We start from the raw sequence: 22,159 nt of genomic DNA, 5'->3' as shown, positions 1-22,159 counted from the left end.
ATCAGTCCAATTTCTACCCTATTTGTGGCCTTACAACTAAGAGGAGCAACTTTGCATGTTGAAATACCAGGGAGGTAGAGATCAACTTGTGAAAGGATCTTTTGTCACGAAAGGGGACCATTTCCCATTTTTTGATCCAGACCCAGCAACATTGTATATGGGGCCCGCATAAAACTAGGGAAGGGTGAGGTTTCACAGCGTGTGGATGAGGTTCATCCATGCCAAAAGATACAACCGTCGTCGAAACCAGGGGACTGGCTGAGAACGCAGTCTTCCCTAAACTCTCTCTTCTGGGACTGCAATATTAGTATAAAAGAACCCAGAGAAAATGAAAGCTTTAGCAGCCTCATCATCTCTCTCATTATTCAACCCAAGATGGCCTCTCAGCTTCCCATCTCCACTCTTTCCTCGCCAACCGCTCATCTCTGCCTCCCTCCCTTTTCCTTCTATCCGCTTCCAGAGTTCTTCATCAAAGCAATTGCTCCACCTTACAACAAAGAAGGAGAGTAGTTGGAGTGCTTTGAAGTCCTCCCCAACTGAAAGCCCATTGCCAGATTCTTCAGAGAGATGGCTTCTTGAGCCCATTGGTCTGTAGTTACTTCTCCTCACCTCCTCAGCATCACATTTTTATCAAATAAGTTTGTTAGTTGATGGCATGCTCTGTCACAGCGTGCTGAATTGGGAAGATACGTCGATATTAGCTTTTAAATGATGATTTTAGGTGCTGCTTTTCGAAATTTGAGCTGGCAGTTTGCGTAACTTCTAAGTAAAGAGGCTTAGAGCAATGATGCAATCTTTATTCTCTTTTTCTTTGTGTTGGTATTTGTGTTGAATTAAGTAAAGGAAGCTGTTAGACTTGGTGCGTGCCTAGCAATTAATCAGGGTTTGATTTCGTTGCTAAACAGCCTTACTTCTTTTCTTCTTAATTACAGTACAAAGTGCATCGAAGTTGGAAATTGGCTCTACTTATTGATAGAAAAGATAAATCGTTTACTTCTTATCCACCGTGAGATAAGTGAGGTTAATCTTATTTTGATTGATGTTGTTTGCATGCACTCTTGACTCTGTTAGCAGTATGATTTGCTGAAATGGGGTGATAACTGATGGTATGCCTATTAAGAACCAAGAATTGGATTTCTAAACTAGCAATGTAAATGATGTCATTTTGATTGGTGATGCCTTAAAAATAGAAGCAAATTCAATTTCCATGCAAAATCGTTGTTATTTTTTCAGATATTTGTTTTTAACATGAATGCTAAAGGGAAGCGAAATATTTGCAAAGATCGGATAGTATAGGCTGGTCGAGATTGTAATAATGGGCAATAAAAATCAGAGGCGGCGGTCCTTGTAAGTGAGACATTCAAATTGGTATGCTTACGCAACAAAATGTATCTTTGGAAAACTTGGACTAAAGTTATGAGATGGGATTTTAAAAAGCTTTGTGAAATAAAACAATTTGCTCCTAGCAAGAGTGATTGGTGGAAGAGGATTCACTATGACAATTCAATCAGAAGTTCATGTTTCAGTTTAGTTATTGTGGATGTTTTGTAGCCGCCTTTTCTGTCAAGAAGTTACTATAGCAAACATTCTATAACTTAGGTACACAATATTTGTTAACAAAATTTGACATGGTTAGCGATACATTGCAGTATAACCTCATAAGGGGAACCTAACTTCCTATGGTTTGAGATATTGATATCTTGAGGCAGGCAGTCTCATCGATGCTATGCTAATAACATTTGGGACGTAAAGATAAATCCTCAAGACTGATCTGGCACACTTCAGCAACTTTACTTGCTGTATCAGTGCCAAGCTAATTCAATTTAAGAAATAACACAGATCATTTTGCCATTTTCTGGTTACATGTTCTATTGTTCTATGTCTTTATAAGAAAATACAAACATCTAAATAAATGATATCTTATTTCAACTAACAGTATAATTTTAATTAATACATCATTTCAGAGTAATGCTTCTTAGGTGCTTCTTACTACAAGAGCACCAATGATTGCCCTTTAAATCTGAACTTTCTCCTGGTTCAAGTTGCCTACCGTAAGAAATCCCTAACCTATACAAGGAAAGAGATGTAACAGCTTTAAAATGCTATTAATACTATCACTCTGGCTCTTTTTTTTTTTTTGGAATAATACTTTAGCTTCATGTTTCTGATTGTGATCACATCTTTTTTGCTACAATAATCTTAATACTCCCCTCAGGCAAATCTATTCCTAATTAAGGTTGTTGGTAAGCTGCAGGCGATGGAGATACACGACACATTGGATTCCGAGTTCCACTCCCCGATGCATTTGAGATAACTTCTGTAAGCGTTACATAATCATTAAACAATAACATGAGACCCATTGATACATAATGTGGGGTCTTGCTTCCAGGATGCGGTGACTGTAGGCCGAACTCCAGAGAAAGCAGATATTGTAATTCCTGTTGCTACTGGTATTTCCTTGTCTCGAAACATAATATCTTCTATGGTGTTGTCAAATATCTTTCATATAAACTCCAAACTGACTCACAACCCCAACAATGCATATAAATCCTCATCCTATGACCAACTCCAGCAGGCCTTAACAATAGAAACTTATCAAAAAATCAATCCAGTCATCATGGCGTTGCTTTCATTTATCTGATTTAGGAACTATTTTGTAACTGCAACAAATAAGCTTAATTTCGTTGATATAGAATTTGCCGTGTAAACCACAGCAATTATTTTGTAACTGCAGTCATAACTTGGAGATAAATTTAGGTCTCCAAGGAGTTGTCCAGAGTAAGTCTTTGTTCCAGCTGCAATTTTCACTTGTTACATTGTATACATACTTATCTGGCCTCTCATCAAACAGTATCTGGTCTACATGCTCGGCTCAAGAAAAAAGATGGATCCTTACTTGTGATGGATTTGGACAGTACGAATGGGACATATGTCAATGACCAGAAGCTAAAACCAGGAGCTGTGGCTACTGTTTCACCAGGGAGTTGTATAATATTTGGTACATATTTTTGGAAGAATACTTTTAGAATTAGTTTTATGGTTTCAGTGATGATCAGGCTATCATAATGTAGGCTAAATGTCTGAAATTAGTTACTTTACTGCTAGTATGTGACATCTGCTTTTCCTCTCATGCAGGTGATACTCACTTAGCAATGTTTCGTGTTTCAAAGATCGAGGAGGCAGAATTCATCAGCAAAACAGATGAATCTGAGAATAGACCCGAGGCTGATGTATCAACTGATAATGTGGAAGCAACAAGTTGAAAGTAGAAACTTCCATTTAAAGGATCTCAAAAGATGATTTCCTTAGAAATCCTACGTTGATTGCCTTAAGAACCCCTTTGAACTTGTGATCTTTTTGAAGAAAGGGTCATTGGAATGTTGGGAGAATTTAAGACAATTTGGTTGTAAATTGCAATAAAATAAGTAAAACTTGGATTTGATATATATTAGTGATGGAGATACGAATTGCATCAGCACCTGTGGGGTCTCTTTTTTCAGTCTTTTTTAGGGCTCAGGTTGAGACTCCTGTAATCGCTTCTTTTCCATCATTGGCAATAATAAATTAGATATCAACATTAATATGGAAGGAAAATAGGGGATCAAAACTTGGAAAAGAGTAAATCTTTGAAGAGTATCAGGGTGCAACAATGTTACCCTACAAAATTGGGTGCCGGCCATGAAATCCTTAATCATTCAAGGCCTCTGAAAAGGAATTCTTGTGAGACATTCTCACATTCATAATGCGCAAGTCATTCGCATCCTGAAAGCTAAATGACATGTCATTTGGCGATGGAGTAATTGGATCTCCAGCTAATAGGTTTGTCATCTGCCCTGCACCCTCTCTGCAGTATATGATTCAACACTAGGGTTACACTTTTCTATGCTCTTCTCTCATAGATAGGACTAAGAAAGAACAGTCTTCGTTCTGTATCACTTCGTCATCCCTTTTTCGATCAATTTCTTTTTATTATATAAATTTGAGCTTGTTCTCTTTCCTTGGAGAACACTGAAATTGTTTCACCATTGCTCAATATCTATAAAGTCATACCATCCAAACTGAAGGGTTCGTACTGAGATCTCTTTCTCTATCAAATCAAAATGGAATTGCCATGAACAACTAACCGAAATGAAACGCACACACTCACTCAAAAACCCAAAAACAGAGAAAAAAGGAGCAAGTAAAGCCCATTCTATGCATTGATTAAAAGAAAAAACTCACCAAAATAAAACACACACACACACTCCCTCACTCACTCAAAACCCGAAAACAGAGAAAAAAGTAGCAAGTAAAGCCCATTCTGTGCATTGATTAAAAGAAAAGACATGCAAACCGACTATAGAGCTGGTTTAAAAAAAAAAAAAAAACAGAAAATATGTTACCTAGCACTCTCCAGCAAGCTCTTAAACTCTCTGAAACTAATTCTTCCATCACCATCCTCATCAAATACTTTGATCATCCTCTCACAATCCCCCAGACTCCTCCCCTCCAATCCCAACCTCCTCAGCACACTCCATAATTCCTTCGGGCTTATGAACCCATCCTCATTTCTGTCGAACACGTAGAATGCCTCCTCTAACTCCTCCAGACTAGCTTCTTTCTCCTCCAACAACGTATGAATTCCTTCCATCAGTCTACATTCTTTGCACTTGCCATCCTCTCCACCATCCAGTACTTCATCACTTCTCCAACCCGCCACCCCAAGCCTGCTCATGACCACTTTGATATCATCATACGTCAGTTCTTGGCTGCTGCATGTCTCGCATTGCTCAGGTGGCAGCGTCTCATCTTCCTCTTCCTCCTCGTCAACGAAGGATTCAGCTTGAATGATGACCTTGATCCCGGTGTAAAGAAGACGGATGATTAGTAAACAACAGTGAAGGAATTCTCTAAAGAGATCAACTATGTTGCAAATTGTAAGGAACTTGAATCTGATCAAGTCGAAGAGGATGGTGTCTTCCATCGCGACTTATCTTGGTGTAAAATGATATCAAAGTGGTCATGAGCTGAGAATTCGTCATGTGTGAAGAGCTTCATATATAGGCTATATTGATGGACTGGACAATCGGTTGCTAGCAAGTGCATGGAAGGTGGTGGGAAGAATAAGGACTCCTTTCTCTAGTTACTTCCATGCAATTATATTCCTTTGTTCCCTTTTTTCTACGCCTTGCCGGAGAAAAAAACAAGTGCCTGCAACTTCTACGAAAGGGTCTTCAGAACCTCCGAATCAAACCTCCTTTAAGACCTTGACCGAAGCCATGACAAGGTCAGGTCGGCATGTAAATGGGCAAGGACATGGCCTACTGGACCTGAGCCCATAACCAGTTGTCCCCGGACTTCCTTCCATGATTTCACACGTACTTGAGCGTAGGATCTAACGGCCAATCCTATACATCGTTTGAAGGCCACAATAAAGGATTTGATGGCAATCAGAGAGTGGTTGTAGAAGCTCGTTATGATCGGGATAAGTATTACTATCACAACCATCCGAAAAAAATAGTCAGAAGGAATTATTTAGATTCTGTGGCCAGTATAAGTACCCAAAATCTATTCGATGCGTAACCGATGTGAAATTAAATACACGTCCGTACGGATCCTCGTATAATCCTTTAGTTTAAACTCTGGTATCCTCGTCATGCTAAAGGTTCAAATCCATTTAAATCTAATCATAAGCCCCACAATTATCTGCATTCCACGTAGGCTATGGGTTGGGTTTATTCTGATACCATCCGTCACAGCCCAACATCTCACCCAAAAAAACTAGTCAGAAGGTATTATGTAGATTCCTTGACCCAAAATAAGTATTCAAGATTTACTTAGTGCATAGCTGATGCCGTGATTAAATTTACGCCCGCATAGACCTCCACAACTGCATTGTTTTGTGATATTGAATATGGTCTTTTGCTTTGTGGAACTTGAGTCTTCTTTTGTGATGAAGTCGTTCCCTGTAGGTAGGTACCCGTGGGAGCGGAATCAACCTTGCTGGTCTCGGATTCCCATTACGGATGAATCTTTGGGAAACTGAGTTGGAGTTGAACCATCCAAAGGATGTAGATTGCTCGACTTCTTTGTTTGGAGGATATCCAGCAGCTGACATAAATGAGATCCATGACGTCGCCATGTTCCACTTATTTTTAGGAGGCGCACAGATTAGATCTTTTTTTTCTCTCTTTTCTAGACGATGCAAGGCTCAGAGATTAAATCACATTGCAATTTCTGAGATTTGAAGAATCGAAGTCAAGAAAAAATGCTTTGATGTATATCATTCCACATCATGCATGTTGCTTAAATTCTCAGGTTTCAGGAGTTTAGGAGCTAGCCAGGTCTTGCTCCCCCTACATCAACCAAAATAAATAATAGAAACAAGTAGCGGTCTACATCTCGGCAAACTTCACGGTAATATAATAAGAGACTCCAAAGTTTTTGCGAACAAAAGATCAACAGAATCCATGTGAACCCATGGAAACCAGCATGGCCGTAATGTTGACCCATCTATCTTTTAGGAGAAGGAATAACATCATCACAAGAATTAGTTGTGTGACGTTTGGGCTGCAGATGATCAGATGTATCCATTTCCACTAGATGGATTAAGGCCAGGTTTAGATTTAGACTTAGAGTGTCACCATCCTAAGTCAAACTCAAGACTTAGAACCGAGCCACGACACATTTTCGATCAGGTTATTGAACTAATAAATAGATTCATGATCTAAGCCTCGCCGCACACAAAGGATCAAATAGGTAAATATAAGCAATAGATTTCGCAGATCATACTCACAATATAATCCTTAATATGCCTTGCATCCAAAATTCTTTCAATCTAATGAACCATGAATGAAATCCCCTCTCCTCTCATAGTTCCCTCTTTCATATATATATATCTCTCCAACCATTCATTTATTTCTCCCACTACTCTATTCCCATTTCTTGGTTCCCTTGCCCTTCCCATTTCCTACCATCCACCATCTGAAACGAGAGCATGCATGCATGCTTGCAACTTAAGGATTCCTCTTTGGGTTCTCCAAGATCCAACACAACTGAAATCTAACCCATGTTCAAGCTGATCAAACTAAATTGGAACTTCTCCAATTTCTTGATGCCACGCACAATTACGCTCGAATTCAACCCAACTTTAGCCGCACGAAATGTGCGACCCACGTGCGAGATCGTAATTTAAGTGACATGTCAACCGAGCTCAGAATTATGATCTTTAAGATGATGTGTTGTGTTGCAAAAATCATACACAATTTTTTGTACTTAGTTGAGTATGTTTCACATTCATGTCTCCCTCCTTCTCCCTCCTTATTCTTAAAAAGCTTATTTATGTATATTTGCTAAAATAGAGATTTATGGGACAAGTTCTGATGTCTAAAGACAGATTTCAAGTCACTATTCATGAATCTTGAACATCAATATTTAGAAAATAGCAAAAAAAATGTAATGTAAAAAGTTTGCTAGTCCAGTATGTTCCACATTGAAAGTTAGTTAAATAGATTATCTCTGGATTAAATCACATTGCAATTTCTGAGGTTTGCGGTCAAGAAATATGCTTTGATGTGAAGTAAACTGCTACAAATTCTATTATATCTTAGGCTTTGGGCATTGATCCCAGGAGTTGACGTCCTTCATTGTGTTTGTTGACGTGGTCTCGGAATTTTGGAGTTTAGGAGCAAAGTCTTGCTCCACTTCCCACAAACAAAATAAACGATAACAAAAGAAGTCCCTGTCTCGGCAACTCCATGTACATCTCGATCCATTATTTGTTAAGGCAAGGATATTAATGCATCATCACAAGGAAGTAACTAGGTTGGGACATTATTGCTGCTCCATGATCAGATCAATCTGTTGTCACCATCTTGAATATGATTTGGGACACCATGCTGCAGAGAGGACATAATTTAGGTTAAACTTAATAATCAAGCATCATGCAGATAAGATGAGAAACAAAGTTTACCGAACCGGTCCGTATATACCAATAGCAACCATACCGTACCATACTAGTACATCGAACCAATCTTTATACTGGAGATACTGATAAAATAGTATCAATACGGGATCTGATATTGAGATAGTAAATCTTGATATGAACGCTAGCACGATTGAAAGTTAAAATAGACTGAATACAAGAATTAGAATTTCCAACCCGGACATACAATATATAATATTTAATAGACCTAAAACATCGGCCTAAAAAATCATAATTCTTCTAATTTCTTGAACACTCAAGATAATCTCCTCTCCCCTCCTGGCTCCCTCTCCGCGCATTACTTCTGCCTCCCCTCTGCTCCCATCTCTATACTTCCACTGTCACCTCTTTCCCTTCCTCTCCCGCTTGTCTACTCCTCTCTTCTACTACCATCATCAGCAACCTTTCCCTTCACATTTTCTCCTCTCCACCTTCATATGAAAAGAGACAATCCATGCAACTGAAGGATTGCCCTCAGTTTGATGAGACTCGGGTTCTCAAAGACCAAGACACTGGCAGAACACAGGAATCAAAACTAACCCATGTTCAAGTCAAGAAGCCAACCAAATTTGAAGAACTCCAATTCCTAGATATGTCACACACCTGAATTATGCCGGAGTTTCAACACATCTGCCGGGTTTAAGTGGCACGTCCACCAAGCTGCAGATCTAGACCTTTAAGACAATTTTCCGTATCACCGTATGAATATGAATGGGACCATCAACCGCAGAATTTTTCACACATTATGCACATATTATGAGTTTAATTGGCATTCGTTTCTGCCTCCTTGCTAATCCTTCTACGAAACACATAAATTTTCTTGTAAAAAGTAAGAACAGCTTATGAATATTTGCCAGAATACAGATTTATGGCAAGAAATGTACAATGTTCAAACATTTGCATTTGAAGTCACAATTCATGAATGCTGGAAAAAATAAATATATAACAACAGCAAAAACCATAAAATCAAGCAATCAATCCAGACAGGCAAAATTTCCCATCCTATTTACCAATGAAAAAGGCCCCAAATTGATCTATTTTTACCATCTGAAGGCACTTCAACATTGATCTAAGCTTTTCGGTGAGTATCCATGACACTCTTAAGTCTTGATAGCGATAAGCAAGTACCATGACCAAAAATAGTACGAAAAACAAATTCTCATCAAATATGAAACACAGATGGTAGTTTATAAAAGCAACAGTAAGTTCCATAAGTTTCAACCTCCTTCATCGTAGCCATCAAAGATGTCATACTTTGAAGAGTTAAAAAACAATCTAACAAACATTACCAATTTAACAGCCGCATGAACTAATGAAATATTTGAATAGGAGAAAATCATATAAAATCATGACAAGAAATGTATACCTTGATCTCATATAGAAAAGAGTTCAGGGAGTCGGATCTATACTTTTCATAGTTCTGCCCTCCATTCAAACCATCAGCGATTGGAGATATATACAAAATCCATCCTTTTCTCTTAATATAATTGGACATAAACATCCAGCCCATAATGCAAAAGAGGTAACAAGTAAGAAATTATGTTTCAGAGAAGCTATAGATAATAACTTTTCTCCTCTACTATACACAACATATATTCTTGAGCAAATGGAGAATCTTCACAACATGACCAGCTCCAGCAGCAGCTCAAGGAAAAGCACAAGTTAGCTCTGAAGCTAGCCTTCCCTCAGAAAACGGTCATCCCTTATCAAATAACTTATATACACGATGTCATATTAGAGCCACAAATAAAAGCAACTCCAGTATGCTTAATTCAAGCAGGGCATTTTGCATGAATAGTCCCTGAAATTGAAATTCTTCACAGGAACCATTGTAGCAAAACCCTTCATGTGCACTCCTGAAACGTCTGTGATCGAGACAATGCTGCTGGATTTGCCTGTAGGACTTGAGCAGCATCTGCTGTGTGATCCTTGCCTTCAGTTTTCGAATGGAAAGCTTTAAATATTCCACCTTTCTTTATGGACTCATCAGGTTTAATACCTAGTGTTGCCCAAATAGAGCTCTTTGCAGCCTCATCTGGATCATCAATTCTCAGTGTCTTGGGAACCCATAGAGACTTCTCTGTTTTTTCCTCACTTTGTAAAGTAGCATCTCTAGAATGCTTGCCCAAGGTTGGAGAGCAATTGCCGGAACAACTGCTGCTGCTTGCTGATGATGGTGGTGATAGGCCACCATTTGATCCAACCCAAGGAATATTCAGGGTTCCATTGGCCCAGCTAGGCATGCAGCCCCAAAATGAAGCTGGTATAAATGGGAATGGAATAGTAGGTGCACAAAAAGCAGGACTAGTCATCATTGGTGGGCACCATGGAACCGGATTTGGACTGCCATTCTCTGGTCTGTAAACCAGCTCAGAAGAGCACCGACCTGCAGCCATGGAACTCATATTGTTCCATCCTGGAGGCCAAGGGTAAATCCAAGGAGGCCCAGGAAAACAGTGAAGGTGATGCATAGGAGTGAGGCCATTACAACAGCTCTGCAAGCCATTTTGTTCATTGTGAACTGCAATTTTAGAATGATCATTTTCCACACAGTTAGAGGCCATCACAAAAGATGCACAAGAGGGGTTTTCCCTGTCTTCTCCACCAGCCGAAGAGCCTATCTCAGCATTTCTCTTCTGTTCTCCGTGACTGAGCACAGAGGCCATGGACTCACAAAGTGGTGCTTCTGAACCAAATTTGAGGACAGTATCGTTTCCTTTCAAGGGCCTCGTAGGAGAAAGACCAACAGGATGAGCCTGATGACTGCTTGAGTCGGAAGCATCTACTCGGTTACATGGCATTCCATCAGATGCCATCATTATGTGACGGTAATTTGATGCAGAGTGTTTAGTTTTTCGCCTTCCAGAACCTACTGGAACATTCCTCATTGTCCCTCCAGCAGTCCAGTATCTCTGACAATTCCTGCAGAAGTGCCTAGGTTGGTTTACATTATAGTTGTTATAGTAACAGAACTTGGTATCCAAACTGCTGCAGCGAGGACAAGGCAGAATCTTGTCTGGTTTCTTGAGCACCTTCTCTTGGCTGGAGGCTTTGGCCTCAGTCTGGTCTTTCTCGGGCTTAGGATCTGCCACTGCTTTGTCATCATTAGTGGACATTTGAGGGTCATCTTCTTTGCCATTGTCCAAACCAGAAGAGCTAGCTGGCTTAGTCTGGTCCAACTCCTCTGCTGCATCAGAAACTGAATCTTTGACTTCAGTGTCTGTGACTTCTCTGCTTTCTTCCTGAAACAGAGAACGAAATTAAATCACTTTGCAGTGAAACAAAAATGCAGCAAACAGTAGGGAGAAAAGTATCGCTGATTGTATATGTAAACCAAAAAGGAAAAAGAGTCTGCAAAACAATTTTTACTAAAAGCCTATTCCTCCTAGTAGAGGAAGACCTTACAGTTCTGATGGGTTTTCTAATTTTAGATCTCCTCATTGAAACTAATTCTGTAAACATAAATTTCAAATTGTTAATCTGTATAAAATCGCCTCTTAATTTCTATAGTTAAGCATCCTTGAATCCGAAGAGTCCCTCTTCGAGATATATGAAGGTATTGTCGATCGGCCATCTGATTATCTCTCAGGCTGAGCACTGCTACCATGTACACATTTCATCCTGCATTTAGTGCAGGAGAAAAGTGGAGAAATGCTGGTGCTGAATGAGATTGATTTTGACAATAAGTGGACACCCACATGTATGAACTCTTTAAAATTTTGATATGATAACTACTTGATAATTGCTGCCTTTTCATATTCTGTTAGTTGCCTTGATCATTCAACGATCTCTAAAGCACTATAATGCATGCAACGGATGTAAATTAAACTTCAGTTTCCTTTTGAATCACATTCTTTTGTTGATTATTTGGCCTCATACTCATGATTTACTAGATAAAAAAAATAAGTTAGTCCTGATTCATTATAAATGTTCCTTTTATCATTGAATATATTGGACCTGTGGCCAAATAATACTTGCAACATCATGCAAATTCTCCTAACATAGCTTAAAATATTATTACTTAAAAAATAAAAAAAGTCATCATAATTTCCCTCTAAATTTAAAAGAAGCAATGTTATGACCAACCTGAATCCTGATTCACCCGGTGAGGTTTCTGTTGGTAAAGGGCCCATTGTCAAGAGATGTAGTTCGCTCTTAGGTGCTAAACTAGTTTCATAAATGGGATTCATATCCTTTTTCAGAATATTACCAAGGAAAGTAGGACTTATAAGAAATTTACAGCCAAGGCTGGAATCTCATCTTTTTCTTTCTTTTTTTTTTAAAGCTTTGAATCTATATCCAGGGCAACCTACTAGAATCTATTGAATCTATTCATGTTAGCCGAATATGGTACACAAAGGATATGTAAAGTTAGGTTTAGGGTTTTTCTGATTGATATTCAAAATCATCCGAAAACGAATCAATTTCCAATTTTTTTAAAGAAAAATGTGGAACAGCTTATCTTTTTAAGAATTCCAAAATTCGAACCACTAGCAAACAGAACATCAATCAAGACTAGCAATAGAAGCCCAAGAACTGATTCGCTGTATCCACTAGCTAGAAATCATCAAAGTGTAAACCAAAAAAAAGAATTTTTGCCATTGGGACCCTAAAAGCATATACAGATACATCATTCACTAAGAAACTACGACGGAAATATATCCATTCAAACCAAAACCAAGAATCCAAAAAAACTCATCTCATCAACGAAACAGAAGACAAACCACAAAATCACCGGAAATTCCAAGAAATAAATAAAGAAAATCAACTGAACAAAACGAACAAAAAGATCAACCATTTCAGAAAACTGCCATTCAAACCCTAGAACACGATTAGGAAATCAAAAAAGGAACCACAGTCACACTGTCTCCTCACCTTCTCGTCCACAGCCGGCAGCTCCTCCGTCGCCGAAGCCGGGCCGGAGTTCTCCCCACCCGCCGCCTGGCCCCCGCCCTCAGCCAGAGGTATCGTCCTCCCGAAGAGCTTGATCGCCGGATCTCTCGCGTCCGCCATCTCGCCGCAATCTCTCCACCTCCGTCCCCAAATCCAAGGATTTCGAGCTCCCCCCTTCGTTCTCCACGAGAGAGAGAGAGAGAGAAGGGAAACGGGGGATTAAAAAAAGAAACCGGGAGGGACCGGAAGATGCCGGTTAGAGCGAGGAACCATGCTATAATTTACACCACATTTCAATACACCCAACTAAAGACTCCTTGAGCGTCTCTCGGGACCCACAAAGAGTGGGACCCACGAAAAGATTTGGGTGCTGAAAGGGGGTTTCGGGCGTAGGTGAGTGTTGGTGGGAGGGGAGGAGAGGGTGCCAGGTGGGAGTCCGAGTCAGCGATCTCGAGGGAAGCGGAGCCACCAGTTTTTGTTGGGTGATGGGATGGACGGTGACGCGGGCCCACCCGGTCCCATATCTCGTCCGCCGGTGAATGTCACCGGGGATAAGGGGTGAAGAGGTTATTACTAGCCGTTTTTTCTAATCTGAAAAAAGCTTGCGGATATTACGGAACTGCCGCTGGCCCTTTGGATAATGACTAGGGTGACAATGGATTGGAAAATATTTTTTTTTTTTTTGGGGGGGGGGGGGGGGGGGCGCACTTTGTTTAACTAGGGTGACAAAGTGCTTGCTTGCACTTTGTTTGTAAAATAATTTTTTTTAATATATTGATATGGTTGTAATCCTATGAATTTATTATAACTTGATATTTAGCACTTATGTCCTATTTCTATATATCCACATTATGTAGCACATTTAGTGCATGTTGATGGTTTTAATTTTTTTATTCTGTTTTTTGGTGGAAAGTAGTTTTAGTTGAAAATGATACTCTTGTGTATTAAAACCTTCAAATTATGCTTTTAAGAGATAGAAAAGTAAGAAGGGTGCATCTTATAAATTAAAATAATAAATAAGAGTTGAAAATACAGTAGGCTAAGGGTTTGGAATCTAAAATAAAAAAATAATACTTTTAAATCCACTAAGGCATGATTCAAGAGAGAAGCAAAAGCTATAAATAAGTTCTCCAAATTACAATTTTGGAAAAATATAGAAGTAAAATAGGTGCATCTTATAAATTAAAGTATATGTAAGCGGGAGGTAAGAGAGTAAAAGGACCAACATTTTGGAATTTAAAAAAAAAAGAAATAAACATCAACAGCTGTTGAGACATGATTTAAGAGTCTAGGTTAGAAAGAAATTAAATATTCGTTGTTAGACTTAGATATATAGTAGTAAAGAATTTTGGACAAAGCTCAAGTAGACATGCTTAACTCATGCTAATAAGGAAATGCTGACGGGACTATAAAATTCTATCATTTAGTGTATCTAATGTACATAGCACGTACAATTTAGAAAAATGGCTCTTCAATAGATAGTGATTCAATCAAATATTGAATGCTTCAACTGGAATTTCTCCATCATGACTTTTCTTTTCTATATGACTTTTTGCATGTATAAAATGCATGTCATTGAAGCAAGAAATAAATGTATCTAAGAAATGACAATGTATCTTATATATGTCTGACATGCAAGAAAAGAATATTAAGCATATTTAAGTAATGACTGCAATTTCACCAACTAAGAATATGCTTGCAAAATAAGTAATTACTAAAGGATCTTCCATTTATCTTTACTCTAGACACATCATGCTCACAACTAATATAAAGAGAAGGGCATTTTTCATGGATTATTAAATCACACCAATCAATAAAATGTTCAAAATAGTATATTTTTTTTGTCAAAACTTTTATCTATAAAAATTATTGTGGATCGTGCACATAAAAATTAGGAAGAAGTATGTAATGAATAGTTTTGATCCTATCAGTTTTTCTCTTATTTAAAATTCCATCAACACAATACTATGCTATCGAAGGTTCTTTTTTATTTTTAAGCAAAAAGAATTGATCCTGAAGCAGCACCAAAATTTTTGATATTAGAGGTTCCTTGATTCATAAAAACATCAGCACTAAAAAATATTTATTTATGAATCTCAATACAAGATCAAGGGCTAACGCTCTCTCAGACGATGAAATAGTTTGAATAGCACCGAATCCAGCTCGCATCTTGATTTTTGATTTTTTAAAATATTTTTTATATTTATGAAAAATAATTTCAGTATATGCTTAAAGATGTGTCTAACTTGTGTCTGTAAAGTACCTGAAGGATGATTGACGGGGTAAAATGGTCATATTATCTGATAAGATTATAAAATTGAAAGGAAAATAAAAATAAAAAGAGACATGCATCGATGGAAATCCCACAAAATATCAGCAATCCTCGTTAGGCATCATCCAAGCGACCAAGCCACAATGCGGCTTACCGGAAACCGCCGGTCACCCAGGAGGCTGAGTCGTTCAACCACGTCATGGCCTTTATACCACCCCACGGCGGGCCCCACTTGAAAAGGTACTTGCTCTCCCCTAACCGTCGGTGTCCGTATCTTCCCCTCCTTCCCGCGTCACGTGACTCAAGCCAATAAAATCTCGTTTCAGAATATTTGGCCTCTCGCAACCCTCCACGTGGAAAAGTGGGACCCACAGTCTCGCTACGGTGGGTAAGAGGATAAGAAAAAGGCCACTTTTCTCCGGAGAAAAGCCTGTCTTTATCCCTTTCCACTGTTCTCAATATTAGTTCTATTTAATATAAACTTGAGATCAATTACTCTTCCCCCTAGGCATAGTATGCCTACTCTTTTAGATCCACAAGTCAGCACTCCAAGAACAGAAATCAACCATCCACGTTACTGACCATCATTTATATCATTAAAAATATAGAGATAAAAATCATCTATTTTTACTATCTTCAACTTACGCATCAAATAGATATAAAAATAAATATTTTTATTATACTATTATGATCTTTAAAATAGTATCAGAGCATAGATCTGAACTCTATCTCTGTGCTCTTTAATCTTATTATTAAAAAAAAATTTACATATTAGACTCATCTATCAAAAGACAAGTCTGGCTCACATGTGAGAAGAATGTAAAAAAATATAAAATATATAAATAAATCTACTACAAGCTTAAGCTTTTGGGACAAGTGGTGATTTTAACCGCTAAAGTATATATCGAAGCTTCTATGTTGAAATTTTTTTTTATTGATAATAATCCCCAAATGTTATAATAGATATAGATTGAAATTTAATAAAACTTTAATATTTAGACCGTAGCAAAATATAGTTGCATATCATTTTAGCCCCATATTTTTTTCACCGATTTTGTGTATGTTAGAGACGATCAAAATAAGCAATTTTTTGTTCTTATATTTTTTTTAGAGCTAGATTTTGATAAATTAAAAAAGCAGTTGCTGGAAAACTAATGGCTACCGTGGATAATCTCGTTATGCATAATGGTAATTATAATCTTATTTTCTACTATCATTCTATGGATTTCTTGGAGGATTTATGTTTTTGCTTTTGCTAGTTAAGTTTATAATGGCAAAACCGATAAATGTTATACTCATTACTAAATATACAATCATTAATGGACTTTATCATCAATTGGATGGCAAGTACTGTTCTCTCCAATTCACAGGAAGGTCGAGTCCTAAATGTTTTTTTGACATTCAAATTCTTTTCTCCTGGTTGCATTGATCTTGATTATGAAATTCTTGTCATAAGGGAACGAGATACAAAATTAGAAATATTCTTCTCATTTAGCCATCTTATTTATATATAATTATATTCAATTTAACAATTATATGGCACATAACAAGAGCATACATTCCATTGATACCGTGACGAAGTATACGGCATTATTTTTACTACATCTGGGAAGAAAATTCCGATTGGATATCAATGTAAAACATGGTTTGAGATATGAATCAGAAGATTAATCAAATCTTATAAGTAAATAAGTAATTCATGAAAATAACTCACTAAAATATCTTATTTTTCATTACAGTGTGCAGAATATTAGATTTTTTTGCTTTTATTGTTGTTGTTGTTGCTGTTGCTACTACTGCCATCGTTGTTTTATATTTTATATAAATATAGGCGAAAGATGTTTTATTATTCTCATGGAAAGGGTATCAAAAGTTTTTATGTCTCCGTGACTTTTATTGTAACAAATTCATGACACCTTTCTACCAGGGAAATAAAGAGAGGGGGGGATATTGACCTTTCATATAAAAATTCTATTCCTATTTCAATCCAAGATCAACTGTTTTCTTTCCCGGCCGGTTGAGCTCCCAAAAGTGCGGTACTTTACATCCCATAAAAAATTTCCATGCCATTGATCAAGACCGGGGGATGGGCCACCATCTCTCGATAAGGAAGAACATACTTCTTATAAAACTAATAAAAAAGATGAGTGGCCCACATAACCATATCTAGCCAATAAACCCTTAGACGTTTTGGGATCCACAATTCAGGGCTCTGAAATACTTGGCCCAAGTTTCATGTTTTAATTCTTTGGATAACCATGCCTTTCCAATTGCTCATGACTAACCTTTCACTTATCACTTGTCACAACTTTGTGCCTTGCACCGATGCTGGGCCCCATTTCTAGCTTGTCAAAGATGTGGGAAGCTGCCACATCAGATGGCAAATAGGATCCAACTCCCAACCATGATGCCTGCCACTTCTTTTCCTTCTTTTATTTCCTCTGTTCTCAACCAGAGATCGAAGATCTTAAAGAAGAATGATCTCACCTTGGAGTAAGCGGATGATGGTGTGGGACCCAACGTATATCTTTAGTCTCCTCTTGGGCTCCATGAGCCACATGAGCCCTGGCTGACGTAACCTGATCAGCTGAAGGTTTACACAGTGAAGAATCCGAACTACAAAGTAGCCAGGGTTCATAACACCAAATTAAAGAGGAAGGTAGCAAAAATCAGGAATGAATGGCTCAAAAGGAAGCAAGGATGGGGCTAAGATTGATCGAGCAATCTCCTCCTCAACCTTGAGCTTGAGTGTGACTCCCCATGGCCCATTGCCACCTTTAATGGTGTCTCTAGCTAGAGAAAAGGAAGTCTCATGTGGGAATCACTTGGCTTCCTTTCCAATAGCTTTTGTCTTCCATGCGAGTCATGTCCTTTTTGTCCATGTTAACAAGAGGAGTCCATGCTCACAATCGCAAAGAGTATGAAAACCAAGTATCATGCTTGGATAAGGGAAAAGGTAGCTACACACAATCCTATTAAAGCAAGACAGAGGAAGTGCCTAGCTTTTTATTTCTTATTCACAAAAGATCTTAATCAGATCCTACCATAGCATCCACTCATGAGGAGTTAGGGTGATCCATTAGTAAAGGTGCTTTAGAAGGGATAATGGAAGGATGGGCAAAGGGGACAAAAGAAAAAGAAAGAAGCATCATAGTTATCTCTAAATTTTTGTGTTCAGTCTTTGAGCTTCCTAAAACATTTTCTTTTTATCAATAAGTTGGATAAATTAAATAATACGAGTATAAATACATCCATGAAAATCAGAGTATAAAATATTCTAAGAATTGAGGTGCCGAAGAATCCCACAGTGCAGCCTGGTGACAGTTCTTGTGGGATGGTGGTCGCAGCCGATCTGACCTGCAATGAACCATGAGCAAGTGATGATCTTCCCCTTTAAGAGGTTTTCTGGGCTTTGCCATTGAAATATAAGTGAAAAATCTTCAGTTGTTCAGGCTGACCTCTGAGCTCAACCATGGCAGATCTCAGCTTTGGGCCTTCATATTTAGCAATACTAATATATTCTCTGTCCTTGCATCTAAACTCAGCTTGAAAACCTTGAACAAGAAATTGCTAAATATTTAACTTGGATCTACAACAGGATCAAGCCTCAATGAGCTCAGAAGCTTCATACATGCTTTCAGCCATCTCATATCTAAAGGGTCAATGCATGTATCACCAAGTTTGCAGCTAACCAAGTTGCATATGAATTTTAGAGCTTGGGTCCCTGGGCCTGGGTTGGGTTCAAGTTTGAACCTGACTAAAGAAGCAGAAGCTGTTTCATTTTTCTTACCCTTCCTTCTTACCACAAAATACAGGATTAATCAAACTTCCTAAAAAGGTCTTAGGATTAACCTGGTGCCAAATAAATAAGGTTTAAAGTCTAAGATTATAGGAAGCTCGACCCTCAAATTTAAATACAAAGTCTGAATTTTTCCCTAAAAAGTGTGCCCACTAGCTGGTTTGGCAAAGCAGTGCATGCTAGTAATTTGGTTTTCATCCTGAATTATATACATGCATGCATACATACATAAATCTGGGAACTCAAAAATGAGAAAAGAAAAAAAGAAAAGAAAAAAAGAGTGCAAGCCTACCTCAGCCTAGATCTGCACCATGTTATCTGATAAGTTGGAATCCCGAAAGTCATCATCATGAAAGCCAGAAGAAAACAAAAGCAAGAAAAACAACCCAGTGACGAAGAAATGGCACATTATGTGTTTGTTGATCAAAACACAATTTGTGCTGAATGATTCGCATTTGGACAAGAATTTCCCCCTGATGTCGCATTGTGACAAGTACTTCTTTGGCAGAAGCGTGACAAGTATTTTAACTACGTACAAGACTTAGCTCAATAATGCGATCGGTCATGTTCACCTCCACATGCGAAGGCTATATATCAGCACACTAACCTAACACAGAGACAAGATTTCCCATAAGTAGATCGATTAAATAACTCATCCTTGTTTTCAGCTTTCAGTAACTATTATTGGTTCCTCTCATAGTTTTCTCACAGTTTGAGCTTTGATAGAGGTACATCCTTTCAGACATTTGTTTCACTGCATCAAACCTTCGTGATGACTCCAATGAGCACGCTGCTTGCATCCATTTGTCGGTAAATGAACCCCCACTTGAACAGTAGAACACAAACACCAGTCTTGTCATACAGAGATGATTAGGATGAGGCTAGAATCAGTTGCTTTGATTTAGCATTCAGTTGTGTCATCTTCTGAAGCCTTGAGAGGTACTTGGGATGCTTTTCTTATACAGTTATACTAGTTGGGAAGCAAGTTCAATGAACTATCTGTAACTCAATGAGTGTTTGAAGTTTAGAAAGTTAATCACATTAATTTAAAACAAAAATAAAGAGTTTGGCACCCAAAAGTACCAAGGAACTGAGATCGACTATGGAAATTAAGAATCGATTTGGTATTAGAATCAAGAGATGTGCCAAAAAGCACTCTCCTATCCGGAAAAATGTCAGCAAGCAACTAGATGCCTTATGGAATTATCTATCCTTCAAGTTAGGCAATGGCAATGATGTTCTATTTTGGGAGGACTCTTGAGTGAGCCCTACATCTCTATATTTTCTCTTCGATATTCTCTACTCCAAAGCTTTGAAGCCGAATTGTACAACTAGTTCTCAATGATCATCGAGATATCTCACTTGGAAAATTAGACTCAAGGGCCCTTTGACTAGACTGGAAGTTGCACAGTTGGAAACTCTCCAAGCCATCCTTTTTCGTGTCGAGCCTACGAGGATTACAGACATACAAACTTGGAAGCTGACTCAAAATGGAACTTTTCGGTTGACTCCTACTACAGATTCATCAATTTCAGAAAAAATCAAGGTATTTTTCTGGCTTGCTTTAAGAACTAAACTTCACACTAGGGAAGTATTGGCCAAGAAAAAGTTGGCAGGTAAGCTCAGGTTGCACCTTTATGAATCAAGGGTGGATTCCATCTCCCACTCATTCATCTAGTACCCATTTGCTCGTAGCCTATGGAATTCCATCAAATTCCAACTAAACTTGAGAGGAAAGCCTTCAAATATACATGATCTTTGGACCGATTGGAGGTGTAGAAAATTTCCGCCATCCTTACAGAGAGCAGGAGATTAGCTATGTGCAGCCTACATTAATAGGTTGGTTAATTGCTCATAATATCTCGAATGAGAAGAAAAAAAGTGCCCTACAATATATCGAAACAATCTATCAAAAAAAATGAAACCTTTACTTTCATTTTTATTCTTTTTGGAGGGTCCAACTCAATTCAAAGACGAACAACTTCCATTATCCTTTTAAGTTCTATATTCTGTCTTTCCATATCATGGAGTTCCATACCTGAAGTTTGGTCAAGAAAGAACCTTTGTTTTGCATCTGATGCAACCGTTGTTGCATTACCAAAAAGAAATGCAAGAATCTTCACCAAAAAGAAGTTTTCCACCTACTCAACTCTTCAAAAAGCGCTGCATACATTTCACTCCTGGGAACCAAGCTATGGAATAGCTGACAATCTTTTATTACTCTGTATTCCACGTCCTTTAAACTCTTGTACATATCTTCTTTACCTGATAAATAATAGGGGGAAGCCTCTTGCTTCCTCCTTTTCCTTTCAAAAAGAAAAAGAAAACTACCTTCATCGGATAAAAGAGGATATAAGGCTATAATTCTTGTCGGAAACTTCCAAACATTTCTAAAAGTTCGGCTCAAATAACTTTCTAAAGCAAAGCCTGAAAAAAAAATGGTATGACGAAGCATCAACTGAAAGTTTCATAGAGCTCATCCTCATCCACTCTGGCGAAAAAATTAAGCATTTCAATAGCTAATATAAGAGTCGAGCACGGCGGCAAAAAGATCCTGCCATTGTTAAAAGAATTCCTTCCATCAAGTTCCAAATCTTTCATTAGTTAAATGGAGACAAGATCACATCCTGATATGTTGTTTGTGATCACTCAGGGATAAAGATAAACAGGTTAGTAATCACAGATAGTATTAAATGGGAGCATGGGAGCAAGTAACATGTCTGGATTTCTCTATTACTCCACTAGAGAGGAAAGAAAGCCTGCAAGAGAAGGGCTTGCTTGTCCAAGCGCTCAGCATTGGCTCAAGATGACCTATAAACAAAACATTAGCTTAATCTTTGAGACTGGCCTAGACTAAATTAAATCCTATGCTATTGAACTTTATAATCAAAACCACAACGATTAGATTAGATCTTTCCATATGCATCCCATATGGAAGTGTTTAATTGTTAGGAAAGACCCCTTCACTAGATGAAAACTTTCCTATCTTTGTGTGAGTAGAATGAGAATACCACAATAATTAATCAATGTAAGAACCACCAAAAAAAACAAACCACAAGAAAGAGACAAGAATTTTTAGGTGGAAAACCCTCCAATATGAGGGGAAAAAACCACCGGACCTAAGTCCACCACAAACCTCCACTATCAACAATAATGGGCTTACAAAGTATCTTCTCTAGGCTAAGCTAGAGGATCACATACATCAAGGATCTCTTCCTTGGATTACAAACAA

General features: G+C 38.1%; 3 protein-coding genes across 3 annotated transcripts; 1 reads left to right on the top strand and 2 right to left on the bottom strand.

The window, feature by feature from the left end:
- Nucleotides 1-216: 216 nt before the first annotated feature.
- Nucleotides 217-3,475, top strand: LOC103709097 (zeaxanthin epoxidase, chloroplastic). Its single transcript, XM_008794293.3, has 5 exons — nt 217-587; nt 2,255-2,319; nt 2,390-2,450; nt 2,852-2,998; nt 3,136-3,475. Exons 1-5 carry the CDS (start codon nt 329-331, stop codon nt 3,261-3,263), a joined length of 660 nt encoding a protein of 219 aa, XP_008792515.2. The 5' UTR covers nt 217-328; the 3' UTR covers nt 3,264-3,475.
- Nucleotides 3,476-3,603: 128 nt separating this feature from the next.
- On the bottom strand, nt 3,604-5,097 carry LOC103709095 (calmodulin-like protein 6). Its single transcript, XM_008794292.4, has one exon. It carries the CDS (start codon nt 4,961-4,963, stop codon nt 4,379-4,381), a length of 585 nt encoding a protein of 194 aa, XP_008792514.2. The 5' UTR covers nt 4,964-5,097; the 3' UTR covers nt 3,604-4,378.
- A 4,194-nt stretch (nt 5,098-9,291) lies between these two features.
- On the bottom strand, nt 9,292-13,056 carry LOC103709094 (cyclic dof factor 2-like). Its single transcript, XM_008794291.3, has 2 exons — nt 12,839-13,056; nt 9,292-11,205 (listed from the first exon to the last, which is right to left on the bottom strand). The coding sequence occupies exons 1-2, from the start codon at nt 12,974-12,976 to the stop codon at nt 9,808-9,810; spliced, it is 1,536 nt and encodes a 511-aa protein (XP_008792513.2). The 5' UTR covers nt 12,977-13,056; the 3' UTR covers nt 9,292-9,807.
- Between the last annotated feature and the right edge of the window lie 9,103 nt (nt 13,057-22,159).

The sequence above is a fragment of the Phoenix dactylifera genome, chromosome 3 (assembly GCF_009389715.1).
Source record: "Phoenix dactylifera cultivar Barhee BC4 chromosome 3, palm_55x_up_171113_PBpolish2nd_filt_p, whole genome shotgun sequence".
Taxonomy (NCBI): domain Eukaryota; kingdom Viridiplantae; phylum Streptophyta; class Magnoliopsida; order Arecales; family Arecaceae; genus Phoenix; species Phoenix dactylifera.
The sequence above is the reverse complement of the archived record's forward strand: the minus strand, read 5'-3'. Positions and strand labels throughout refer to the sequence as shown.